At 37.1% G+C, this 25,210-nt stretch overlaps 1 protein-coding gene across 1 annotated transcript in view; it reads left to right on the forward strand.

The window, feature by feature from the left end:
- The window catches only part of DDX10 (DEAD-box helicase 10), a 172,810-nt gene that overhangs the window by 109,453 nt on the left and 38,147 nt on the right, over nucleotides 1-25,210 (forward strand). Inside the window, exons 15-16 of the mRNA XM_062020406.1 lie at nucleotides 810-971; nucleotides 15,317-15,373. Of these exons, the coding sequence (XP_061876390.1) occupies nucleotides 810-971; nucleotides 15,317-15,373 (219 nt within the window). The remainder of the gene's footprint in view (nucleotides 1-809; nucleotides 972-15,316; nucleotides 15,374-25,210) is intronic.

Below are 25,210 nucleotides of genomic sequence, written 5' to 3' on the forward strand. Positions count from 1 at the left end.
AATTGCAAGTGAAGGGAGGAAAGCCACATAACGACTGATATTTGACAAAATTTAAAAGGTTTTAGAGTTTGCCCTATTCACTGTAAATGAGATCTTCAGACAGTTTTAGTCAGAAGACACATGAGGATATTTTTTGGTGAATATTTACACTGCATCTTAGCTTGCAATTTCAGACAGTTAAGGGAAGCTGGATGTGTTCAGCATATTATCCAGAAGTCAAACTTTCATTATCAGACATTTCCAATTAAATTTTTGTATGATAGCCAATAAAACCCTCCACATCTGTGTGCTTTGCTTCCACCAAAAATATGAACCTACAGACATGGATTTTCTGTATACTGAGTGATGAAGGCTTATCTCATTTTTCTCTCAGTTAGTATGTTGGAATAGTGATGATTTACATGAAAATGTACTGGTTAGATTTACTTGTGTTTTGTTCTGTTGTGTATATTTTAGAGAGTAATTTCTTGAAAGCGGATATTTTTCTCCCCGAATGACTAGCAGGATTGTAAGTTATTTTTTTCCAGTAGGGAAGGAGAAAAATAGTGGAAGAAGTTCAAGTGAATCCATTAAAGAGTAATATGGTGTAATGGAGACATTATTTTCAAACACTCATTTTTGACTGAGCTGTGATATTAAGCAAAGTATCTGAGTTTGTATTGTGCAAAAGTTTTATTTGTTTCCTTTGCAAGTGGCTTTTTTATTTAGTCTAGAAAAATAATGTTTTGGGATATTTAGGGTATCAAACCTTTTGATGTGGAAAAAAGTTATTCTAACTGTTATTTTTCTTGTTAATATGTGTAATTCAGTTAGTGCAGCAGTGGCCACCTGTGCAAAAATCCAGTTTGGCGAAAGCAGATGAAGACGACGATGCCAGTGGTATCAACTTAGATAAAGCAAAAGAGATACTGAGGGAAGAAGACAAGTTTGACAAAGAAGAATACAGGAAGAAAGTAAAGGAAAAACACAGGGTAAGTTGATTTCTTCTGAATAACTGAAGTGCTGAAATAGATACTGTGAAATGAATTGATCGGAGAAGAAAGATACTTAAATGTATGTGTGAAATAAGACTAGTATTAGTTTATTTAAATTCATTGGCTTTTTCAGGACTACATTGCACACAGGAAGACTATATTGACCTAGGTAGATGGATAATACAAAGCCTTCTGCAATACCAGTTGTTGGTAATAATGGAGCTTTATTTTCAACTTCAGAATTCGTCATTTTTTCTAAGCAGTGTTCAGTGGAAAGGTTTGTTTCACAGAAAGGTGTTGTTTGGCATACGTGCTCTAACAAAGGGTGAAGATGTTTAGGGGAAAGGAGAAGGGGAAATGAAAGAGTGCCTGTGAAGTATCTTCAGACTACCACTTGCTCGACATTCAGTATTATATTTCAGTAGGCAAAAGTGCAAACTTTTTGCATCGGTGTTTTTAGGGCTAACAGAATTTATTTAATGAATTATTCAAATAGTGTCATACCATTTTGGCTGTTATTTGAAGACTTCACTATCTGCAGTCTGGCTTCTTTCTGGCATTTAAAAGTCTTTAAACTGTAGACCGTAAGTTTTCAAAACTGCTCCGTGTTTCTTGTTGTGTACCAAAGCAGAATTTTCCGACCTTGTCATGTACCAGTAATATGGAACACAGCTGGATGTCTGTGTTAGTCATTGTGAGAATGGTTTGGTTTCTCTAGATAATGGATAAACACGAGATCCTGGATCTGTGTGTTCTTTAAGACCTGCCTTATACTCAAAGCTTCTAATTTCCAAGTGTTGTTTTATTGCCCTGCTCTGCAAATGCTGACTTTATGCAATTTGACTTTATTTACTGATTTGCTGGTGATTGGAACTAGTTGTTCTAGTGTCTGTTAAGATTTGAATTTGAACAAAATAATTTGGAAGGGATTTGTGAAAGATCTACATTATGTTTGGGCACTGAAGTATTCCAGTTTAAGTCAAAACAGACTTCACACATGCAATTTGAAAGTTTACTGCTATATTGCCATTACATTCGTTTAACATCTATAGAAAATCTCATTTCTTCTTTAGTGAAATGTTGGATAGGAAAGTAGCTGCAAATAAAGTTTCCTGTGCTATAAGTGAAATTATAGTCAATTTTGAAGAAAGCAGTGCGGATTTCAAGGATGCAGCTTAATAAACAAGGAAGGAGACATTTATGTATGCCTTTCCAATCATTCCGCTATTGACTAGGAAATTCATGTACTTTGAGTAATGCTGTTGTATTTTTGGCATTATATTGCAGTGATTAAATACTGCATCAGTTGGTCTGTTAGCAGAGCTTCATTGTTGTAATGCTGAGAACAACCAATGACATTGATCAGATATTTACATGCATTTAAAAAAACCCCATTTCAACTGTGGAGATACTAGGAAAAAAGAATGCCTCTATTCAGAAGTGAGGAAGGCAAAATGAACAAGGCTGGCCACATCATCAATATTATGGGAAATTTTTTTTTGGTAATTATGAAAGTGTCAGGTTTCTTACAACCTACCTAACTTCATGAGTGTTTTTCACATTACACCTAATTATTACCTTTTATGAAATGAAATAAAAGAAATGGATAGTAGTGTGTCAAGAACTAGGATATATTTTATATCATAGAATCACAGAATCTCGAGGGCTGGAAGTCACACAGGAACTCGTCCAGGTGGGTTTTGAATGTCCCCAGAGACAGAGACTCAACAACCCATCTGGACAGCCTGTGCCAGTGCTCCCTCACCCTCCCTCTGCAGAAATTCTTCCTTATGTTTTTTCGGAACCTCTTGTGTTAAGTGTGACTGTCATTGCTTCTCTTAAAATCCTACAAACTTCACTATCAGCCATAATACCCCATGACATAGCACACTCTGTCATCTGAGCTTTCCTTTCTGCAGTAACACAAATTATTTCATTCTTGTTCTTTTAATTTCCTTCCTACAAGCAGAGTACAGTAGGTCTTTGTCCATTTCACATCTTTTCTAACAGCAAATGATAGACATTAACAGACACACAAGGTTTTCCATCTTGGTTACAGAATTCTCCTAAAACTCTCTTTTTGCTAGCTTTTTGAAAAAAATGGTTAATTTTTTCCTCTGTACTTTTGATTCATATTTATTTAAGGTCTTTGCTTAACTTTTTTCTAAATTTAATTAACTCCTGTTCCTTCACTTCCAGCAAGTTTTAAATGTCTGTATCTTGATTGATATTTCCTTCTTAATTCCTTTTCTTCCTACTGCAGCTAATGCTTGTGTAGTTTCCTAGTTTGTATGTTTGGCAGTTTCTATTTTTGTCTTTAAATCAGTTTTTGAAACATGCTAAATCTATTTAAGTTGTTATGTAGATAGATTAGAAGACCATTAGAGACATATGTGCTTTTGTTGTGTATAACCCAGTGTAAGCTGTCTGCTACATGGTTAGGTATGTCAGTAATGAAAGAGTCTTCTGAAGCTGAATGTAGGCTAGTATGTGAAGTCTCCACTCTGGCTTTAAAATGGTGACTTAGAATAACAAAAGAATTTATGGAAGACTATGGAAGCACATATTATCCAATTTTTTATCTCACACATGGTTCAGATTTTGATTTAGATTGTGAAGGGATGTGGAAAATGCAGTATTTTTATATATCATATCATTTTATAGTCATCTTCGACTGAGAATACCCCTCTTAATGGTTTCTTCAGTATAATGTTGAAGATTAAAGATCTTTTGGAAAAACAATGATCCTTCTTAAAATGAAAACTTGCATAAAATAACTTTATTTTTTTAGGTGAATATGGCTTGTAAGCTTAATATGAACTTTCCTTGCAAAATAGTTCATGATGAAGAGCAAAACTATTCAGAAAGGATCCACAGGCCACTGCTTTTAAATCCATTTGTGAATGTCATTTAAATGAGCACAGTTTTCAGTATTATCAGAAAAATGTTTCGGTGCATTCGTTAGATGAGTGGATTAGATGAACTGTGTGTTACAGTGCCTAAAGGCTTGTGGAAACTTGCAGAGCATCTCCATATAATTAGGTTTCCTTCATGAGTCTCATATTTTGTTATCTTCTCCTTCCTCTGCAAATGGGGAAATATTGAAAATCAGATGGATAAAAATAAAAATCTGAAGTATAATTGTGAATGTAATTAATACTTATTTAAGTTTTAACAGCAAAGTAAATTTTAGCTATTGAGCACAAGGGAAAGGGCAGTAACGCTGATGAAGATGATGTGAAAAGAATTCCGCATTAATGGATAAATGACAGCCCAGCGAGAAGTATAGATTTGAGCTCTTTTGAAATGTGCAAAATGTTAAAAACAGCAATAAAGGGAAAAATGAATAAAGTATTCAGAACATGTTTTTGCACTCCATTTTTCAAGTTTTCAATGGAAAATGCACCGTTGTTAGGAGGAAAATAGTGGCAGAGAGGGATTCATCTCCCTTCTTAATAAACTCTTTCTGTATACTAACCCAGAAAAATGTCCATTTGTGCTGAAGGAAAAAATGAACAGGAGCCTTATTTCTTACCTCACTTTTCAGCAAGTAAAATATGCTATGAACTTGAGATGATCAATGTGAGAAGGTAGCTAGAAGTATCTTTTTAAATTTTATTTGGGAGGTATTAGTAGCAAAAAAGCTGAGGCTGTCTTCAGGGGCGTGATGCAGCAAGGTGCAGTGGTTCTGTATCTTCCTGAAAGATGTTAACCAATCATGGTTGTAGAGGTAGGGCTATAGTTAGGCTTCAGGTCACAAGGGAGGATCTTGCAGAAGATGCTGCACTACAACCCTTGTACTGCAAGTCGTATCTTCAGTGTAATATATGTTTTGTATTTTTGAGACTCTTTGCAGAATCTCCTTGTGATACAGCTGTCGCTGGGAGGAAACTGGAGGTATTTTGTGGCACTTGCTACTGAAATGGTGCTAATTTGTAACACCTTAAGTCTGGAGTTACCTGCTCTTTGTTTTGTTCATGCTCTTCTTAATTCAGTAAAACATAGAGAACTATTTTAGAAACTATATTGAAACAAAGTACCTCTGTTCAATTTGTCTCCCCTTCCCTAAATGCATATGTTAATGGAAAAGTGGATAGTTTTAATGAGGAGGAAGCATGATGATATTTCACTGTTTATTAGTGTTCCAAAAATATTATTACTTTACTCTTTCCAAGGCTTTATAGAGAGACTTTTATAAAATAAGTAAATTGCAGTTTCAGGAAGGATGTACTTAACCCTTAATTTATTCTTTAGGCTAGAGAAGAGGAGACTGGGAGGGAAGGTCATTAATATTTACAAATATCTAAATTGTGGGTGTCAGGAGGTTGGGACATCCCTTTTTTTCGATGGTATCTAGCAACAGGACAAGGGGTAATGAGATGAAGCTGGAACACAAAAAGTTCCATTTAAACATAAGAAAAAATTATTTCACTTTAAGGGTGTGCCCTGGCACAGGCTGCCCAGGGAGGATGTGGAGTCTCCTTCTCTAGAGGTCTTCAAGACCACTTGGACACATTCCTATGCGACCTGATCTAGGTCTCTTCCAACCCCTACCATTCTATGATTCTATGATTGAATAACTTTCTGATTAAAATTAATTTGTGAAAATATAAGATTACAGATTGGTAAGGGAAGCCAAATTGGATTTTACTTAGGAGATTTCTTCTGCAGGTCAGTTAAGTGGAGGCTGCTGCTGTTCCAGATTACAGACTCAGCCGCACAAGGTTGTGCATGTGTTGCACATATGTACACACACAATACACACACGGATGGATAACCACAGAGGCAAAAGAGACAGAGAAGATAAATACTGGCAGCACTTGCATAAACGTGAAGAGCACAGGCAGCACAAGCTTATTTTTATTGGCTCATCAGCCTTGACTTTTGCTAGCAGCACTATCAATACTTTCTCTCACTTGATTTACAAGCACATGTACATTTACAGATCCACTTAAATGGTTACATGGGCCCTAAATATGTCCATTGTCTGTACCCACAGCACAGGGCCTTTACATAGTTAGTGGCCTTAACCCAGGGTTTTTCCAGATCTGGCCTTTTGGCACAGTCTCACAGTGCCTTTCAAATATTCCCCAATAAGTTTACTGTTCCCCACGAGATTAATAAACATAGATAACCTTATTTCTCTTGTTCTTGTCAGTTATGAAGTTCTGCTTGAACCTTCTAAAGGCTGTGCTTGTGTGGTTTCTGTAGTGTTCATCTATCAGCGACTAAGAGTTAAGGACTCTTGTAATGGTCTGCTGTACTGCTCATTAGGATTAGTGTATTTGATGTTCAATTTATTATTTATCCATATATTTATCAATCATAGAATCACAGAATGGTAGGTATTGAAAGGAACCTTTAGAGAACATCTAGTCTAATCCTCTTTCTGAAGCAGGTTCGCCTAGATCAGGTTGCATAGGAACATGTCCAGGCAGGTCTCGTAGACCTCCTAGGAAGGAGACTCCACACCCTCTCTGGGCAGCCTGTGCCAGGGCTCCCTCACCTGAACAGTGAAATATTTTTTTCTTGCATTTAAGTGGAACTTTTTGTGTTCCAGCTTCATCCCATTACCTAGATACAATTAAAAAAATAGGGATGCCCCAACCTCCTAACACCCACCCTTTAGATCTTTGTAAATATCAATGACCTTCCCTCCCAGTCTCCTCTAGACTAAACAGCCCCAGTTCCCTCAACCTTTCCTCATATGAAAGATGCTCCAGTCCCCTGATAATCTTGGTGGCCTCTCCAGAAGTTCTCTGCCCCTCTTGAGCTGAGGAGCCCAGAACTGGACACAGGACTCCAGATGAGGCCTCACCAGGGCAGAGTAGAGGGGGAGCAGAACCTCCCTTGACCTGCTGGCCACATTCTTCTTGATGCATCCCAGAATAGCACTGGCCCTGTTTCCACCTCTCATAGATGGCTACTTTCTCCCTGAGTTGTCCCAGCAACTTTGGTTTATAGTTTTACAAAGTAATACTACAAGTACTTGTACCATATTGTAATATATAATTGAATACTGTATATAAAAGTTCATGAAACAGAAAAGACCCCACAGGGATTATCTTTATTTTATAACATTTTTACTCATGATTAAAAAAAAGAAATCCAATTAATAAAACCAAAAATAGATGCTATACAGTGCAAACCCTTCAGTGTGTTGAAGATCTACGCACCCATGAAAAATAGTATTTGCAGTTTGAAATCAGTCGATACATTAATTCTGAAGAGAGATTGCATCGTATTTCAAATGAAATAATCTGAAGGGGAAAAAAATATCTCAGTGAAGTATTATGTTCTTTATTAAGTAAAACACTTGAATAGTCTTTCAATTTGAGGTGAAATTTGTCAGATTTCAGTATAATAGTGTAGTTGGTTTAATGTGGTCCTGAGTGTGGATAATAAAATTCTTTCACATAAAGTATGTGCCAGTGTAGGAGAAAAATATAAAGGAAAGTAGGTTGCTGCCGAGAGGGGCATTTAGCTGAATACAGAGGAGAAAAGTATTAGAGATGTAGAGATGTGTAAATTAAATCAAGAGAGTATTATTTTGTTAGCCTATGCAGGCTTTCTTGTAGCTATTGTGTGCAGGCAATGCAGGTTGTTTTATGTTCTAAGTGCAGAGCTATTAAGATAAAGGGAATGGACACTGACAAGTGAGTTGACAAGTATCCCTTTTCAGTCTTAGCAGCAGCATCCATCTGGTCCTGTGCTACTGGTAAAGGCAAGAGCTTGCTCGTTGTTGACATTTCTTTCACTTGAACAGCTGGATGGGCTACACTTAAAGCTTCAAGTGCCCTTGAATGTTTGCTAAGAGTTTTCCAGCAAAATCAGCATTCTTAGCCTCATCTTGTTGATGTGAAGAATAAGAAAACAAAATATCTGTAAGTTGTTTGTATACACCCTATTCAGATGAATGCCAGAAAAATGTAGCTGTGGATGGGGGCTGAAGTAGTGCAGGGTTAATTGCAGCAGAGGTGGAGTTGCTGCCTGAATGCTGTAAGGGAGCTCTGAGGCCAGGCTACTTGTCCTACCAGAGGATGTAACAGCACAAGTGCCCAAAATGCTCACCTCTGCCTGTCATGGGTTTTTGAGGCAACCTAGCAGCTTCTGGTGAGAGCTGCATGCTTCCGTCACTGAAGCCTTGGGTACTAATGAGTACCTCTGTCTGCATGAGTGGCTGCAGATAGCTGTAGGTATTTTCTGCCTTCTGTCAGATCTGATCATAGAAACATAGAATCATGATGGTTGGAAAAGATCTTTAAGATCATCAAGTCCAACCACTAACCTCACACTGCTAGGCCTATCAGTAAACTAAACCGTATCCCTCAGCACTCATCTGTGCATCTTTTGAATATCTCCAGAGATGGTGACTCCACCACCTCCCTGGGCAGCCCGTTCCAATGCTTAATAACCCTCTTGGTGAAAAAGTGCTTCCTAATGTCCAATGTAAACCTCCCCTGGTGCAACTTGAGCTCATTTCCTCTTGTGCTATCACTTATTGCTTGAAAAGACACCAACTCCCACCTCTCTACAGCCTCCTTTCAGGTAGTTGTAGAGTGTGATCATGTCTCCTCTCAGCTTCCTCTTCTCTAGGCTAAACATCCCCAGCTCCCTCAGATGCTCCTCATCAGACTAATTCTCTAGACCCTTCACCAGCTTTGTTGACATCTGTGCATTTCCCTACCTATATGGTAAACATCAGATCTACTATCAGCTCTACAAATTAGTTTTACATGGTTATGTTTATGTAGTTTGTTGCTTGAAGATTTTATTTAATAGATTTCTAGAATCAAAGATCAAGAAATTAAAAAAAAAAACAACAAAAAACCCCAAAGTAATAAAAAAGCTTTTCCTTTCTTCCCTTAAGATATTAAGATTTGTTTGTTTAATAGTAACCAATTTTGTACTTAATTTCCAGATTAAAAAAAATACTAATAAGTTGATTCAATTTTATCTTTCAGTTGAATATTTGTTTGATTTGGTGGTTGGAGCACTATTTACACACAGATAACTTGCTAATATCTATAATAAGAGAGATATTAAACCCCATTGCAATATCAAATGTAGCAGTAGCCGAAAAGTGACTGCTGAAACAGAGTTTTCTTACTCAATGTGTATTCAGTCTTCCACCATTCTGTTTATTTTTAAATAGTTAATAAATGGTTCTTACTAATAGTAGGATGTTTTCAATCCACCTATGCAGAGCAAAACCACCATGGAAGTGGACACAGTTTGATTCTGTGTTTGCTCATGCGGGTGTTTATTGTGTAACTAGAACTTAGTAATCTTGCTTTTTGGGCTGGTGCTGCATTTATTAGAGCAAGATTTTCAGATACCGAGTTACTTACAAGCTAATTAAAAACACATTTTGCAGGTAAGCGGAACAAATTTGGTGTGAAGTTTGAGAGAAGACAAATGTAGGATACCTCAGTGCCATTTAACTCACTTTTTGAATTACACTTGTGCTTTAAATTTGGATGGAAACCAGATCTTGAATACAATGATGCCAGTGTATGAGAGGTGCTGTGAACTTTGAACATATGTGTGTGTATTTTCTGTAAGACACCTGACTGTCCTTAAATATGTCCCACTAAAATAGCAAAAGGTAGTGAAACACATAGAAATAATATTAGATACTGGTATCAACTAAGATATGTTTTTGCAAGACAGCTGAGTTTTTCCCAGCAACTTTTCCAGAGCGATTTCTTTCAAACGCCATCCACCTCTTAAGATCTCTTTTGTGGTAGATCGTTACTTCAGCTGTTTATGTAGAATTGATTGGCAGCTTCAAATTATGGCATTGCTATGTAAACACAGTGTTAAAATCTTTGATCAAAACCTGTGGGAGTTCTTGAGCATTTAAATTAAAAGAGCTCAGATGACTCAGATAAACATGGATTTTTTACAGGATATAGGTTTTCCATAGGCCTTTTTAATGCTTTTGGGGCTAAATATGCTGTAAGGTGCATTAGTTCTGTTGAGTGAGACTATTGCCTTTAGGTAGACAAGTAGAAGTAGTCAATGAAATTTTAGTCAGGCAAAACTGCAGTATATTTAAAGAAATGTGTTTAGCATATGCCTGAGCAGTTATGACCTCTGTACAAGTTCTTAAAGAGAAAGAAATGAGACTTTATTGTACAAATTGTTTACCAATTGAAAACATGAAAGAAAAATTATTATATGAAATAAAGCTGTTCATAGTATGTGGCAATAAACCTTGTTGTTTTTTTTTTAAATCATACTTGACTGCTTGGATGAAATTAACTCTTAATCAACTGTAGAAAGAAGAGAGTCAAAGGCAGAGGGGATTTCCTGGGGTGAGATGTGGGCAGGGAAGATATTCCAGCTTTTAAAATTGACAGATTTTTTTAAAAAATTGTTTTAATAACTAAAATCTTGGGGTTTAATCAGTCTATATATGCATCCTTCACATATTCCTAACATCTGGACTTCATTTTCTTCACTTAACAAAATAGAAAGTTAATAGAAAGCATAATAAGCATTATCTATATAAGGACCTTAACTTTGATAACAGGGGTTCCTTCAAACTGGCCAGGAGACCAGTTAAGACAGTTTAGGCAGCGTTTAAAAATCAGGACACAGAAACTCTGACTAGTAACAACAGTTACTAGTAACACAGCTAATTTTGAAAGATTGTGGTGTACTGATCCGCAGTGAAATGCTTTAAAATCAGGATAGAACTTTCTTCTAAACCAGGATATGACCACTGTAGTAGATTAATTCAGATATTCAGTCCTACAGCTTGTGTTGTGCTAGATTGATCCCATCACCTGTCCTGTCTCATAAATCCAAGAAGCTGTGATTCTTCATCTATCCAAACTGCTCCTTACATGACATCTAGATATAATATACATTTAGCTGCTGTTCAAAACCTGCATACACCATTCTGCTCATCTAATATGATAAAACAGTGCTCTCAGTGCTGCCTTTAAGGTGAAATTGCTTGCTTTTGGTCTAAGGGGCTGGAAGCACTTTCCCAGGAGTTAAACTACAATGAATCATTGCATTGATTTTTTGACTAAATTTCTTTCTCATCCTCATTCTTGATAGCCTAGAAAGGACACGACTAGGTCTTTCAGCTGTGAAGAAGATGCTGTATGGGCTAAAAGGAGGACTATTCAAAATAAATGCAAAAGAAAATCCTTTCTGAATAGTTTTGCTCTTCATCATGAACTATTTTGCAAGGAAAGTTCATATTAAGCTTACAAGCCATATTCACCTAAAAAAATAAAGTTATTTTATGCAAGTTTTCATTTTAAGAAGGATCATTGTTTTTCCAAAAGATCTTTAATCTTCAACATTATACTGAAGAAACCATTAAGAGGGGTATTCTCAGTCGAAGATGACTATAAAATGACTCACTATTGTGGATGAAAGACTATTTAATCAGATTGTGATGTTTTAGAGTTTTCTCTGGCAGCCTCGTGGTGCTATGTTACGAAGTTATAATGCTGTCAGCTAACAACATACGTAATGAAGTATTCATACCTTGAAACATAATCTTTTGTTTTCCTGCCCTAGTAAATTGTAGTAAATAAAAAATCCATTTAATTTCTAAATTATGTGCTGTTTTTACAAGTAGTGATTTGTAGCTTGATAGAACAGTGATAAAATCTGGCATTCTTCTTGTGTTACAGCTTAGTAATTACAGATAGTTATGTAATTCATAGATGTTATGTTATTCGCAGATGAACAGAGTCTATTCTTGTGAAATAAATCAATACCAAACTATTTGGTTCAACTTTGCCTACTTTGATTACTTTTTACAACTGTCTTACAGTATGTTGTCCATGTCTGTTCTGCATGTGCCCATATTTCTTCCTAGCAGTAGCAATGTGAAAATGAATGATAACATAGTTAAAATACTCACCTGAGTCTTTGAGATCTGTGCTTGTGGCTGTGCTGTAGCATTCATTTGTAACCTAAGGCAAGGTTATTAATTTCTGGGTTTTATGTGGTCATATAGGAATGTATCTGTTATGTGGTGATATTACCTTGGCACAGTAGAATATACAATTGTCCTCTAGGTAACAGAAAATAAGGTCCTGACCAGGGGAAAGTATTTATTTGCTCAGAGCACTGAATATAAGAACACGTGTGCTTGAAGCAGTATAAATTTGAGCAGTGCCTTAATAAGGTTGTTTTCCAGAACTGAAATCTAAGTTAAAGCATGATGACTGTTGCTACATTAACAAGTAAAACAGCCCAGTAAGAAAAGATTGCATAGTAAGGAAGTTGGTTCTGAGAACTAGATTGCATGCTGTGTGATGTTACACTATATAAGCTATTATCTGATGCTCTGAACGGAATCACTTAGAGGAAGTCAGTCCTCTGCTCAGTATTCATGACATCCTACACTGCACCACTACCCTCAGTACTGGAAGGCATTGACAGGCTGGAACTGAGGTCATTGAGGTGGTGTTCTGTGAGGAGAGGCTGGAGGAGCTGGGCAGCAGCTCCAAATGCCTACACAGAAGTCATGGAGCCAGGCTCTTCATGGTGGTGCAGAGTGAGAGGGCAAGAGACAGTGGCCATAAGTTAAAACAAGAGATTCAGCATGAATATAAGAGAATTTTTTTTTCATGTGAGGACAGATAGGTGGTGGTGCTGGTTACCTAGAGATGTTTTGCGGTCTCTAACCTTGGGATTTTGACCTGGCTCAAAGCTGACCCTGCTGTGAGCTGTTAGACCAGAGACACCCTGATGTTTCTCCCAGTTGGAGTGATTCTGTGACCCTGTGAATGCCCAGTGTTGTCTTGTAGTGTGAAGCACAGTGGAAGCATGCCAGATTAGGACATTGGCTTCTGAAATACACTCCTAGTTCCAACTCAGTGCCAACACAGATGCACCTTATGCAAGATCTGCTTTTAGCTTTCATTGACAAGGAAACAAATCCCCTCTCTCTCTCAAAAAAAAAAAAAAAAGCCTTTGTGGCATCTCCTGTTGATTGCTGTTCTGTCTTGTTTTTCTTTTGTACTCCCTGTTTCAGTCTCTGGACCTATAAACTTCAGGGTCTTTTTGTGTCTTTATTGTTCTTTAGAGACTAAACTATATTAATGCTGTCTGGTGTACTCCTCGTCTATGGCATTATGTCAATCTCCCACTTTCACAGCTGTCTGTTCAGAGCTGTGTTGTAAATCCCTTGAGCAGGAACTTTGCTGCTATATTGGCGTAAGCCTGTGGCTGTAGTTAAGATACTGTCTTTTCATATACCATTGAATTTTTCTATATAAAATTTTCTGGACTATTCAGTTTAAAACCTCCTTTATCCTACTTTGTAATATTCAGTGTGTTACTTTCTAGCTCTGTTCTCTTTCACTTTTCAGCAGTGAAGTTTGAAAAGGATCAGAGTTTTGTCAAAAAAGTGAGGGAACCCCGATGGTGACCCCAAAGAGCAAAGAATGCACAACTAAACCGTTGAAAAACAAAGTGTGTGAAAGTAGAAAACTTACCTAAAACCATTAGAAGAACGTAAATAAAAATTATCAGAAATTAATATAAATTTGACTTGAAAGACAAAGAATCATAACATGAATGACCATGTTATGACCAAGAGATTGTGATGCTGAAGTCTAACGTTGGAGAGCAGACTGCCTGTGTCCATACTACATCCTGGTGGCTTCTTTTGCCCCATATGATGCTCTTGTAGTCTTAATGCATTTTTTTTTAAATTGCTGTCTTGTACCTGATGGGGTTTTTGTTTTGTTTCATAGCATGTGTTGAAGGCCCTGGCATGTAGCTCTGAGTATACTCAGGTGTTTGTATCAGTCATAGAATCCTAGAATGGTAGGGTTGGAAGGGACCTTTAGAGGTCATCTAGTCCAACCCCCCTGCAAGTCAGCCTAGATCAGGTTACAGTGAGCTTTTCACACAGCACTGAAGAACTGTATAAAGCAGAGAGACACAAACTCCATGCAGTTTTGGCAGTGTGTTGTGTGTGGGGGATGAACTCTATCTGCTTAGTTTTAATTTGGAGAGAAGAGGTTGATTACTCAGAAAGAGTAAGCTTGAAAGTAGGCTTAACCCTTCCATAGTTTGGGCAGTTGAGAGAATAGAAAATGAAATGTAGTTCACGAATGACTGAAAAGAACCTGAATTTAGAAACTGATTTTGAAAATCTTTTTTTCCCAGATCTGCACTCAAACACGCTGCTTTTCCAAGCAACTTTGTGTGGTACTGATCAATGTGCTTTGGTAGTGTCATTGTGGTTATGTGACACCAGGACTACTGGAGATGTAGTGGAGTGAGCTAAAATGTGACAGGTCTTCAGCCTTCTGTGCTAAGGTGTTGCTCCTAGACTGATGTTAAAGTAATGTCTCATTTTATGTGGACTCAGTTCTAAATGTGCTGGTGCTAGGAATGGCCTACATTGTTCAATGAAACTGAGTTATATTCTGTAACCGTTTTTATGCTAACATAAACAAGTTTCAATACCAATGTCGTCAGTATATCAAGACAAAAGTAAAAGAGGGAACAGTGTGCTTTTCTAAGGGACATGTTTTTATCATTTAAATTTCTGTCTTTATTTCATGAGAAAAGTAATTTAAAGTCTGTTTAATTGCAAAGACCTGACAGAGTCTAAGTTATGGATAATCATTCAGTTGATTTTAAAAGAGAAAACAATCCCAATAACAACAACAAAACAAAAAAACAGCAATAAATGGCAATTTAATTAAATATCTTGGCCGCTTTTGTATGCTCAGGAATCTGACAGGCAGATTGAATGAGTTTTATCATTATATTTTGCTCATTTTCCTACAGCAGAATCCCTCCAGTGAAGGGTACTTAAATGTTATGGTTTCTGAATTGATGTAGTTACAAAGCAAAGGCTACTATAGAGTGTTTGTTGATAATGGAGATATGAAAGCTAGAGAGAATATGTTTTAGCTTTCACTCAACAGTTGCTTTTGCAATTGTAAAGTTAAAGAAATGATCATTTTATTTTGTTAAATGGATTTGATTTCATATTAAACCATTTAGAAGTAAGAAAAGTTGAATCTGTGTCATTTTAACTATCTTTTTTTAGAGACAAGTACTAACTTTCTCAAAATACTTAGCTGCATCATTCCTTTAACAAGTCTCAGAGAAGATAAAATGTGAGTTTATATCATTCCTGTACTTTTATTTCTATCAAGAGTGAGAGTAATATGTCAACCAGATCTTTATTGTGTTTCATCAGTAACGTGAGATGAATACCACTGGTATTGCATGTGTGCATTTATAATATCTAGGTGGCTCAACTTTAAACTTAAAATATGAATAAAAGACCTCAAACACCCAGGAATTTACTTTAAAACTGTGCATCTTATTTGTTTTAGGAGAAAAGGCTAAAAGAAAAAGCAGCAAGGAGAGAAGCCAGGAATAAGAATGCAGAGGTAAGGATTTTTATTCTTTTGATCAAAATAGTGATCATGGATTTGAAACTATTTTTATTAATTATTTCATTCCTTTCTTTAGTAAGCAATGTTGTGATTAATGGCTCTTTAGAGGCATTTTCTATTTGCTTGCCTTTTCTTACTTCCTTGCTCTGGTATGGTTAAAATGACTTGCTGTGGAAGGATACCAAGAAAGCAGGAATACATACATATGTATAAATAAACGTATGGAAACCTGTTGGAATGACAGTCACTTTACTTTGTATATCAAAATGAGTTGAAATTGCAGTGAGTTGCAATTTCAGCTGCAACGCTGATGCCTTTTTTTTTGACTCTGAATACTTGGTCATGATTAGAACTCGCAGTCAGAGGCATTGGTTTTTTTTTTTTGTCAAATTTCATTTAAACCTGTTTCTGCTGAACCTTTTCTTTAAATAATGGGTATATATGTATATATCACTAATTTCCTAGAGGCCATTCTAGTTTTTCATATTGCTCAGTTTGTGATAAACAGAGATTTCATTCAGTTGCAGTGATTTTTCCACAATATGGGCAGAGTAACACGTGTTGTTTCTCATACTGCCTCTCCTTATGCTACATACAAATGACTATGGTTTGTTCTTGGCAGTTAACAAATATCTTACTCCTTTGAGAAAATCAACAATATTCTTTCCCTAATTTTTGCAAGCTGGCCATGAAGTGAGAGGCTTAAGTATAGGAAGATGCTTCATTCTGTAGTTCTGAAGTGGAAAGTAATTACAGTTTAAGATGAAAAGCCTAGTTATACTGAATATTAAGTATGATTCTGTCTTCAGAGATGGCAAGCTATGAGAGCTTTTGGCATTGTGACTCCCCATTCAAGCAATAGAAATTTTCTACATGTAATTGAATGTATAGAGACACATACTTGTTAATGTATTGAGCAAGCATTTTAGGAAAATTATGGACTGAACGATTAACAAACATATAAAGAGAAAACATTGATCAAATCAGGCTATATTGCATTTGTAAATGCTGGTTGTTAATTTTGTCTCTTTTTAAGGAGGCCACCACCTCCCCTCCCCCAGTTATTCAACAGCTGGAGGAGAAATAAATCCATTCCTTCTGAAAAGGATCTGCTTGCTGATGTACTTCTATCATATTGTTTGCCAAGCAAGTTAATCTCTTTATCCTGTTGGAAAATGAATGAAGTAAGAGTGATGTATCCATTTGCTGTATGTGTGTGTCTCAGTACAGGGGGTGTTAATAGTGGAGCCTCAGCCCCAACACTGCGTAAAACCTCAACTGGATGCACCTCTGCCTCTCCTCTGTACAACACTTGTGCTTGGAATGCTGACTTACTAGTCCTGGTCTAGGGTGAGATTGGCATATGTTTTCTGTGAGAGCACCAACTATGCAAACCTGCTATTACCTTGACTTTATTCCTGAAGCACTTAGTTCACTCTCTGAAAGAAGGTGTATGCCTCAGGAGCTGACATATTTCCTTGATGAAAACTGTTGTTTTTTTTCTCTTGTGTAGAGGCTATTTTTGCCAGAACTATGTGCAGTAGAGTCCTGCCACTTTCACTGGGGCTTATTTCAGGGAAAATGCTTTTGCTGGGAAAGGCTGCCAGCTTGGAGCTGGGCTGTTCACGCCTGCAAGTGGAAGGGAGCAATAGACGTTAGATAAAGGTGGCAGTTTCCATCTGCTGAGTGTCTGAGGAATTAATTAAGAACACTCCCTGCTTCACAGAATCTTAGAGATGAAGCCACAGTAGCTGAAACTCTGCCTAGTCCTTGTGGGATATGACTCAGGCAGCTCCTAGGAGACACGCAGGGGGAAAAAAATGAGAAGGAAACAGTAAAACACAGAAACTATTGAAACAAAAAGTAGTTTAGAAAAAAATATGCTGGTTAAGTCAGTAGTTCAAAAACATACATATTTTCACTAGTGCTTTCAGAATATAGTTTGTGGCCCACTTACCTGCCATACACAACTCCTTTGGCAATTAATAGTATTTTCTTAAAAGAAAAAAGCAAGAAACAGAACAAAAAAAGCAGAAAAGGTGTTTTTAGCTATATTAATACCAAAAAAGGGACTAGATGAACAGTTATGAGTAGGTAGTCACATCAAAGCAGCTGTGGTCATAATTTGTTGTTCCACATCTACTCACTTTATTTTTGCCTTGTTTGTTTAATTAGCTGCATTTCTCTCACATTATAAACTCCTTGGGTTACAGTTTGTTGTCTTTCATAGACCACCTGGTCTGACATGACCAAAATGTCTATTTACTTTTCCATTCTAAACATTAAATAATGATGAATCAATTATTACTTTTGCATTTCTGCTTTAGTATAATTCCTGTTGTCCTGTTGCTGACTGGACAATTATCCTTAATGAATGCCATTTTTTTCCAAAATGGAATTTATTTGGAACTAAAACTTCATAGTTTACAGTTCATTTCTTTTCAGCTTGTGGGGCTGAAAAGAAATACATTTGTGGGGTTTAATCTTAGTCTTAATTTAAATTTAGATTCTTGAATGGTGATACTCTTATATATTTTGATATTCTTGGTTGGTTTAGGATTTTTCTTCTGTACGTGCTCATCCCTTTCCTGTGCCAGGGATCTTGTTGACAGTTTTTATTTCCTCTACCAACAATTTTTTAATTTATGACTTGTTTAATAACAGCTTTCATTCAGTTATATACTTGCATATTGTTTTGGGGAGGAGTATCTACTTTTTAAGTTGTGATTTTGGTGGGGGTTTTTTTTCCCCCTCAAATTTTTAATGCCTTGTACGTGTGTAATTTTTTTTGTCTCTATTGCAAGAAAAAGGAAAGATCACAGGAGAGATAGTCCTCCTGATTTTTCTTGTGGTGCCACAGGAGCAATTCCAGGGAAGTTTTGCTCAGCCTTTGCTGTGCTGGGATGGGGTATGCTCTGCAATGGGAATAGAAGAACCGGATTCTGGCATGCTTTGTTGAATATACTTGAGCAGGAGATTAGATGCGTAGGTAGCTGCAATGTTATTGACTCCACCTTGGATAAATCCTCATGCTGTAAATAAACCGGATAAGAAGTGAGGGCTCTTAAAGACTGCTTTGGAGAAAGTATTACTTGGAATTTATGACCAATAATTAAATTTGACTGCAAGAGACTGTCAAAACAGATAAAAGAAGCTTTCTCTTAAATTCTTACTGAAGAAAAACTGAAAACTTAGTTTTGGGGTTTGCTTGGGAATTTTTTTTTGAGAGGGAAGGTGGTTTGGTGGTGTTTTATCAACAGCTATTTAGTTGTCTTTCAATTTAGGAGAATCTGATATTTACAAATACAGTGGTTTAAGATGAAAAAAAGCAAATATTTTGTCCTCAGTATTGATAAAATTACAGTCCTCAAGGCCTGAAACAAAATTTGATACTGTTTACATGAAGATGGCCTAGAGAAAACTGGGTAACTGTGTTGTCTTTTGACCAGGCATCGTGCAGAAGCAAGAGCAACTTGGGCAGCTGCTCTGAGGTAGCAGCTAGGGGTTACTTGGTAAAGCTAGATCCTGGCCTCAGGCAGGACATCCCTGTGCCACTCTTGACTTTGCTCTTTTGCTTCTAGTAATTTGTCATATACTGATTTCTTAGTATACAAAAAGAACTTTTATTTTAGGTTTCAACCAACATTTAAAGGCCCATTCTCTGCAAGCAACTGTTAGCTGCAATGAAGCTAAACAGGACTGTGTTTCTCCTTGAGCGAGTTTACTGTTTTGCTGTCTTGATACCTTAGAACAGTACTAACGTGTTAAGAATTACGAAGTGAGGAAGGTTTTGCTTTCTTTTAAAGAAAATTATTTTTGTAGAAATGACATTTTCCAGGAAAAGATCTATACGATCTTTTTCTGGTTTGTATAGTTATGAATAATTCTTAGTAGCTGTAGAATTAAAGAGTGCTTTGGCACCATTCTACCAAGACTATTGAACCGAGCCACTCAAGTGACTACTTGAGTCAATGTTTGAGCTCTGTCTCTCCTTCCATGGAGCTGGATTCCCACCATCAGGTTCCTCCTTGCATATGCCATTGTGGTGGAGCATGGGGAAAGCAAGACAAGAGCTCTGTTACTCTTGTTCTTTCTGAGGCTAGAGATTAAAGCCCAGTAGCTAAGATTCTATACATTTTTCCATTTCAATACACACTTTGTCAATTCAAGTAACATATTTCAGCTCTTCCTTTTTGATATTTTCATCTCATTAAACAAACCACTGTGTAAAGTTATTTATAATGATACTTCATTTGTTAATCTGCTGTATGCTACTAGTGGCTAGTAACCAATTTGAAATTTCACTCCCTTTAAAGAACAAAATTTAAAGTTGTTATACCAAACTCATTTACTGTGTTCTATATATGTTTTGAGTAGCAAATCAAGTTGCTTATTAGTGTGACATTCTTGTTCTCTTTGCCTCTCCACAGTCCTTTGATACCTTAACCAACACAGTACTGCAGAGTTGCCCAGAAATAGAACTTTGCTTTTAGAGATCTTAACCCTCTTTTCTGTCTCTATCCTCAATCCTGAAGATGTGGGAAACCCCAAACAATCCCAAAGTAAGGATCTCAGGTTTACAGCAGCTTTCACACAAAGCTCTTATTAAGGAAGTGTAATTTTTTTCTGAATTGGTAGGTCTTTTTCTGTTCTGTTGTGAAAAGCATGTGTATTCACAGCCCTCAGTTCTGTCTGAATAAATATGCAGATGGTTGTGTCTCAAAACTAAGCTGTATCAGACTGTTCAAACTTGTTTACTTTGCATCTTGATTTGTTCTGATATTACTCTGAAACACTTCCCAGCTTCCTTTTTTGTCTTTGAAATGTTCTCAGATTATAGACTGCGGGGACCCTACTTTGCTCCATATCTCGGGTGTGAGCTTCTTAAGAATGAGTTAATTGGCTGATGAGCTGGGGTAATCTTTCAGATGTGTTTTGATGATGCTGACATCCTCATGCAGTAAGAAATCATAGTTAGTTTTAAATGAAGTAGCTCTTGTTTTCTCAGCATTCCCCTTGTTTATGCTCTTGAAATGTGTTGCTTGCAATACTGTACGTAGTCTGCTGTAGATACTCTCGGTAGTCGTAATTGCCACTAGTGATGAAAATTGATTTTTGCAATCAGAAAGCCATTATCTAGGTTCTGACTTACAATGCTGCAGTTGCCAACATTTAAAAATTGACAGATTTTTTTTTTTTTCTTTGGAATGCTCTGAGGTCATACAGTGACCAGGATTCCAGCTGCTTTGAAAGATTTAGTGTTTTGTTAGAGTCCCCCTTTGCCAGACACACTAGATCAGAAGTAGCGCCAGTGTTCACTGTTTGAAATAGTTTTTTGTTCTTCAACACTATCAGCTATATTGACTAACCAAACAGTCTGTTATTAGGAAGTGCCAAAGTAGGAACTAACACTTGTGGTTATTTTAACAGGCTGTATGGGGAGTCTGGTAAGCTCTGTACTTATCCCAAAGGGAGCACTACCTTCTATATGGAGGAGTCCTTTAGGACCTGTGTCTTCCTGTATTGTTTCCAGGTCTTTCTCAAGGTTTATTTTCATTAAGGCAATGTAAATTTTTTATTTTCTATTTTCCCTCCATTTAATGTTTCCTTTTTTTCTTGTCTGTTGATGTTGTTTTTTTGGTTTTGTTTTTTCTTTTGGTTCTCTATGATAATTTTTGAGGATTTCTCTGTTTTGCTGTTTCCTCATCCCATTTTCTGGTGTTTGGTTTTTTTTTCTGAAGAAGCTAAATTCAAGTTGGTACTGCTTCTATTTGGGGCTTTTTTTGTCTGCAGAAACTGCAAGAAAAAGCAATGGGGAGCGATAGGACAAAAAGTAATAGCGTCATCTGGGAGCAAAGACTTAGGAAATGTGCGTAGTACTTTTAGGGAAAAATTTAATGTGTGTTTGTTGTTTGTTGTTTTCTTTTGTTTTCTTCTTTCGATACTGTCTTCTGTTTTTGTGACAACTCTTCAAAGAAATACATACAGGTTATACTTGGCTGGGCAGTTCCAGTACTGCTGGGTAAACATTGATTTTTCAAGCCTCACCATTCCTTCACTGTAGGGAGAGCTGGAAGAGGTTCTGTCTTTATTGCTCTTTACACACATTTGTCTTCTCAGAAGAAACCTTTTAGTAGAAGAGTATCAGTAAGCATTCAAAGCTAATTACTAGTAAGCTAAGAAAAGACAGAATTAAAGTTGGCAGTGCTTGCCCCTTGCTGTATAGATACAGGGATACAGATCAGGAGAGATGACTCTCTTTCTCCCTGTCTGTTCGCCTGCATGAACTGGTGGATTTTGGGTGGAATTTTTATTATCTTTTGGGGTTTTTTGTGGATGTATGTTGTTTTCGGAGGGGGTTTTGTGGTTTCGGTTTGGGTTTTTTGTTTGTTTGTTGTTGTTTTAACTTTTCTTTAGGAGTTTTAAATCCAAGGAGTTTCAGTGTATTTGTGGAACTAAGTATGGACACAGTATGGATTTGGTCCCACAAAAAGATTGAGCTCCATTTCCCCCCACACACCCTCACCTTGTGCAAATGCCATTAAAAATTGGCAGCGTGTGTGCATGAAGATGAACATAGAGAACATAGAGCACTCAGGTGCTGCTCTCAAAGCTTATGCTTAAATATAGAAGCTACTAACTGAAGGCCATGAAGGGCTAGTTTGCAAATACTTTGTTAGCCAAAAATTTGAGATTGGGCATCTTAACTTGGTTTTTTAATTTCCTTGGTATCATTCCTATATTTGTTATCGTTGTGAAGTGCAGTTTCCTATACTGTAACAACTGGGATCTGCGACTTATAAATAAATGTGCAGTTGGGACGACTGAGCACTCTACATCAAGGTCTTCAAAACTGTGTTTTTCCATCTCTACTCATCCTTCTTCATGGTGCCTGAAATTTTCCGTGATCTGGAAATAGTTTTGCTTAGTGATAACTCCTTAGATGCTGAGATGTTAGTGGTGATTTCTGTTTCATAGATAATCCCAGTGACAGCCTTGCTTTAGTCTTACTTTCTCATTTGTGTTTGTGCAGTTTCTTCCTTTCTTTTTTGGTACTCGATTTTTCCCTTGTCTTCAGACTTCCGTTTTAGTGAGGGAGAAATTAGTGTCTTCCCATGTGAGTTTTTCTTAATTAGTACTACAAACCTGGACTCTATAATAATTGATGACTGATTTTTGTTCTCACAGTGTTTTGCATTTAGAGCAACAGCTGGGAAGGGTACTTTGTAGTTACAGGGTTTTGTTCTTATTTTGGTTTTGTCTTGTGCAGAACTTTGCAACCATTGCCTGCATGATGGTAGGTGTCAAGTACAGACAACTTTAGTGAGAGAGTGTCAGGTGCCTGTTTGTGACATGGGAGAAAAACCAGTCCCATATTTTAAAAAATTAGTTACTACACTTTCACAATCCAGTGATGCTGGTGTTCCTTTTGCTTTGTGGAAAATACTTTTTGCCTTGTAGGCAGTTATGCAAAGCAAACAGTTACTATTGATTAAATGGTAGATTAAACATTTGCCTTCAAGAAGAATCATGATGAAAACCTGAAAAAGCATTTCTAATCCTGTTTGCTACTTGATTTTCCTGTGTCTAATTATGTGGATAGCAACATTGTAGTTTTATCAAGTACTCCATTAAGTGTATGATCTTTACAAGTACAGTATTTCAGTATATTATATGAAAAATCAAGTTTTCAAATGGATGCTCTTAAGGATTAATTGATTTTAAAAAATAAGTCAGCAGCATGTAATAGAATTACACTTGGTTTATAAAAGTCTATTGCTCTCCTTGGTTCTTTCTTGTTGGACAATCTGACAAAGCTTTGAAAATTTCAGCAAGAGAAATTGTGGTGGACAAGGGAAGGTGATTGATCAATTGCAGTCACAGTCAGCTTACGTTTACATGATTTACATGAGTGGCTATTTGAACTGAAAGTTCATAAAGATCACTAGGCTTCATTTTAAATGGCAATCTCAAACAATCTGTTTTCTTTGGTGATTCACATGCTGTTAAAAATGCAGAAAGTTATCAGCATTTTTTATTTCCTCATCACCTAACATTCCAGCATATCACATATCTGCAAAATAAATGCTTAGGGTCATTATCACTGTTGCAGGTGGGGAGGTGTACTTGGGAAGTGCATTGAGTTTATGAAATTTATCCTTCCCAGGTGCTTGTCTGGCAAACTTCTATGAATAATACAAAAGATAACCCACTTTTTTTGGATAGTATTACATTATTCCAATTTAATTTTTAAAGTAATTCTTGTGCTTTCGTTGTCATATTTATTTTCCAAGAACTCTCAAGTTCACTGGTGTTGTTTTTTTGATATCAATTTAAGACTGGCCACCACCATTTCTGTGATTCTATTACCTTAGGAAAATTTTACTGGAATAAAGTCAAATTCACCTCAATGAGAAGTGCAAATGGAATAATTATCCCTGGGCAGTTTGGCCAGTGAGGGATCGTGGTCTGAGTACACAGTAAGCCTAAGTGCTGGGAAGTGAGCTTTTCTCAAAGCAGAGACTGTAGATGAGTACATCGTTCCTACAATGTAATCTGTCAAACTTTTCTCAGAAGATGCTTTTGCTTGGTTTTTAATTTTGTCTGCAGCAGCAATTAAAATTAAATAGATGGATTGAATGATTACATGAAAAACACAGATCTGTAGATGCTGGTTAGTCTAGTTGTACCTTATTTTGAGAATTATTTCCTTCTTCTGTACAGCAGTATAAAACTGCTTAGGGCTTGGAATACATATTCTTGCGCTGTGTTACAACTACACTGAAGACAGTGTATAGAAAAGGGCAGATAGTTTAAGAATTGATGTTTGCTCAGTGCTGTCAAATAGGAGGTACTGGTAGATACTTAATACTAGATAAGTGACCTAGCTTTACCTCAACTTTTCTCTTCTGACAGAAGATGATATCTTTTTATCTGTAAACATGAAAGTTTTGGTTTCTTTCCAAGTGAATTCTGTCCACTTTTGAGATACAAACATTTTATTGAGAAGAACATCATGAGGTTCAACAAGGACAAGTGCAGAGTCCTGCATGGGAAGGAACAACCCCATGCACCAGTACAGGCTGGGGATTGACCTGCTGGAGAGCAGCTCTGCAGAGAGACCTGGGAGTCCTGGTTCATAATAAACTAATCGTAAGCCAGCAATATGCCCTTGTGGCTGTGAAGGCCAATAGCATCAAGAAGACTGGCCAGCAGGTCAAGGGAGGTTCTTCTCTCCCTCTTCTCTGCCCTGGTGAAGCCTCATCTGGAGTCCTGTGTCCAGTTCTGGGCTCACCAGCTCAAGAGGGACAGAGAACTTCCGGAGAGAGTCCAGTGCAGGACTACCAAGATGAGCAGGGGACTGCAGAATCTTCCTTATGAGGAAAGGCTGTGGGAACTGGGGCTGTTTAGTCTGGAGGAGACTGAGGGAGGATCTCGTCAATATTTGTAAGTATATAAATGGTGGGTATCAGGAGAATGGGACATCCCTTTTTTTCTATTGTATCTAGCAACATGACAGGGAGTAATGGGATGAAGCTGGAACACAAAAAGTTCCACTTAAACATAAGAAAAAGCTATTTTACTGTTCAGATGAGGGAGCCCTGGCACAGGCTACTCAGAGGGTTTGTGGACTCTCCTTCCTTGGAGGTCTTCAAGACCCGCCTGGACGTGTTGCTGTGTGACCTGATCTAGGTTGACCTGCTTCTGCAGAGTGGTTGGACTAGGTGATCTGTAAAGGTCCCTTCCAACCCCACCATTCTATGATTCTATGATTAAATCACTTTGTTTTGGTGTTTCAATTTGTGTCAGTCATACCTATGTTGAACAAAT

Source organism: Colius striatus, chromosome 1 (assembly GCF_028858725.1).
Source record: "Colius striatus isolate bColStr4 chromosome 1, bColStr4.1.hap1, whole genome shotgun sequence".
Taxonomy (NCBI): domain Eukaryota; kingdom Metazoa; phylum Chordata; class Aves; order Coliiformes; family Coliidae; genus Colius; species Colius striatus.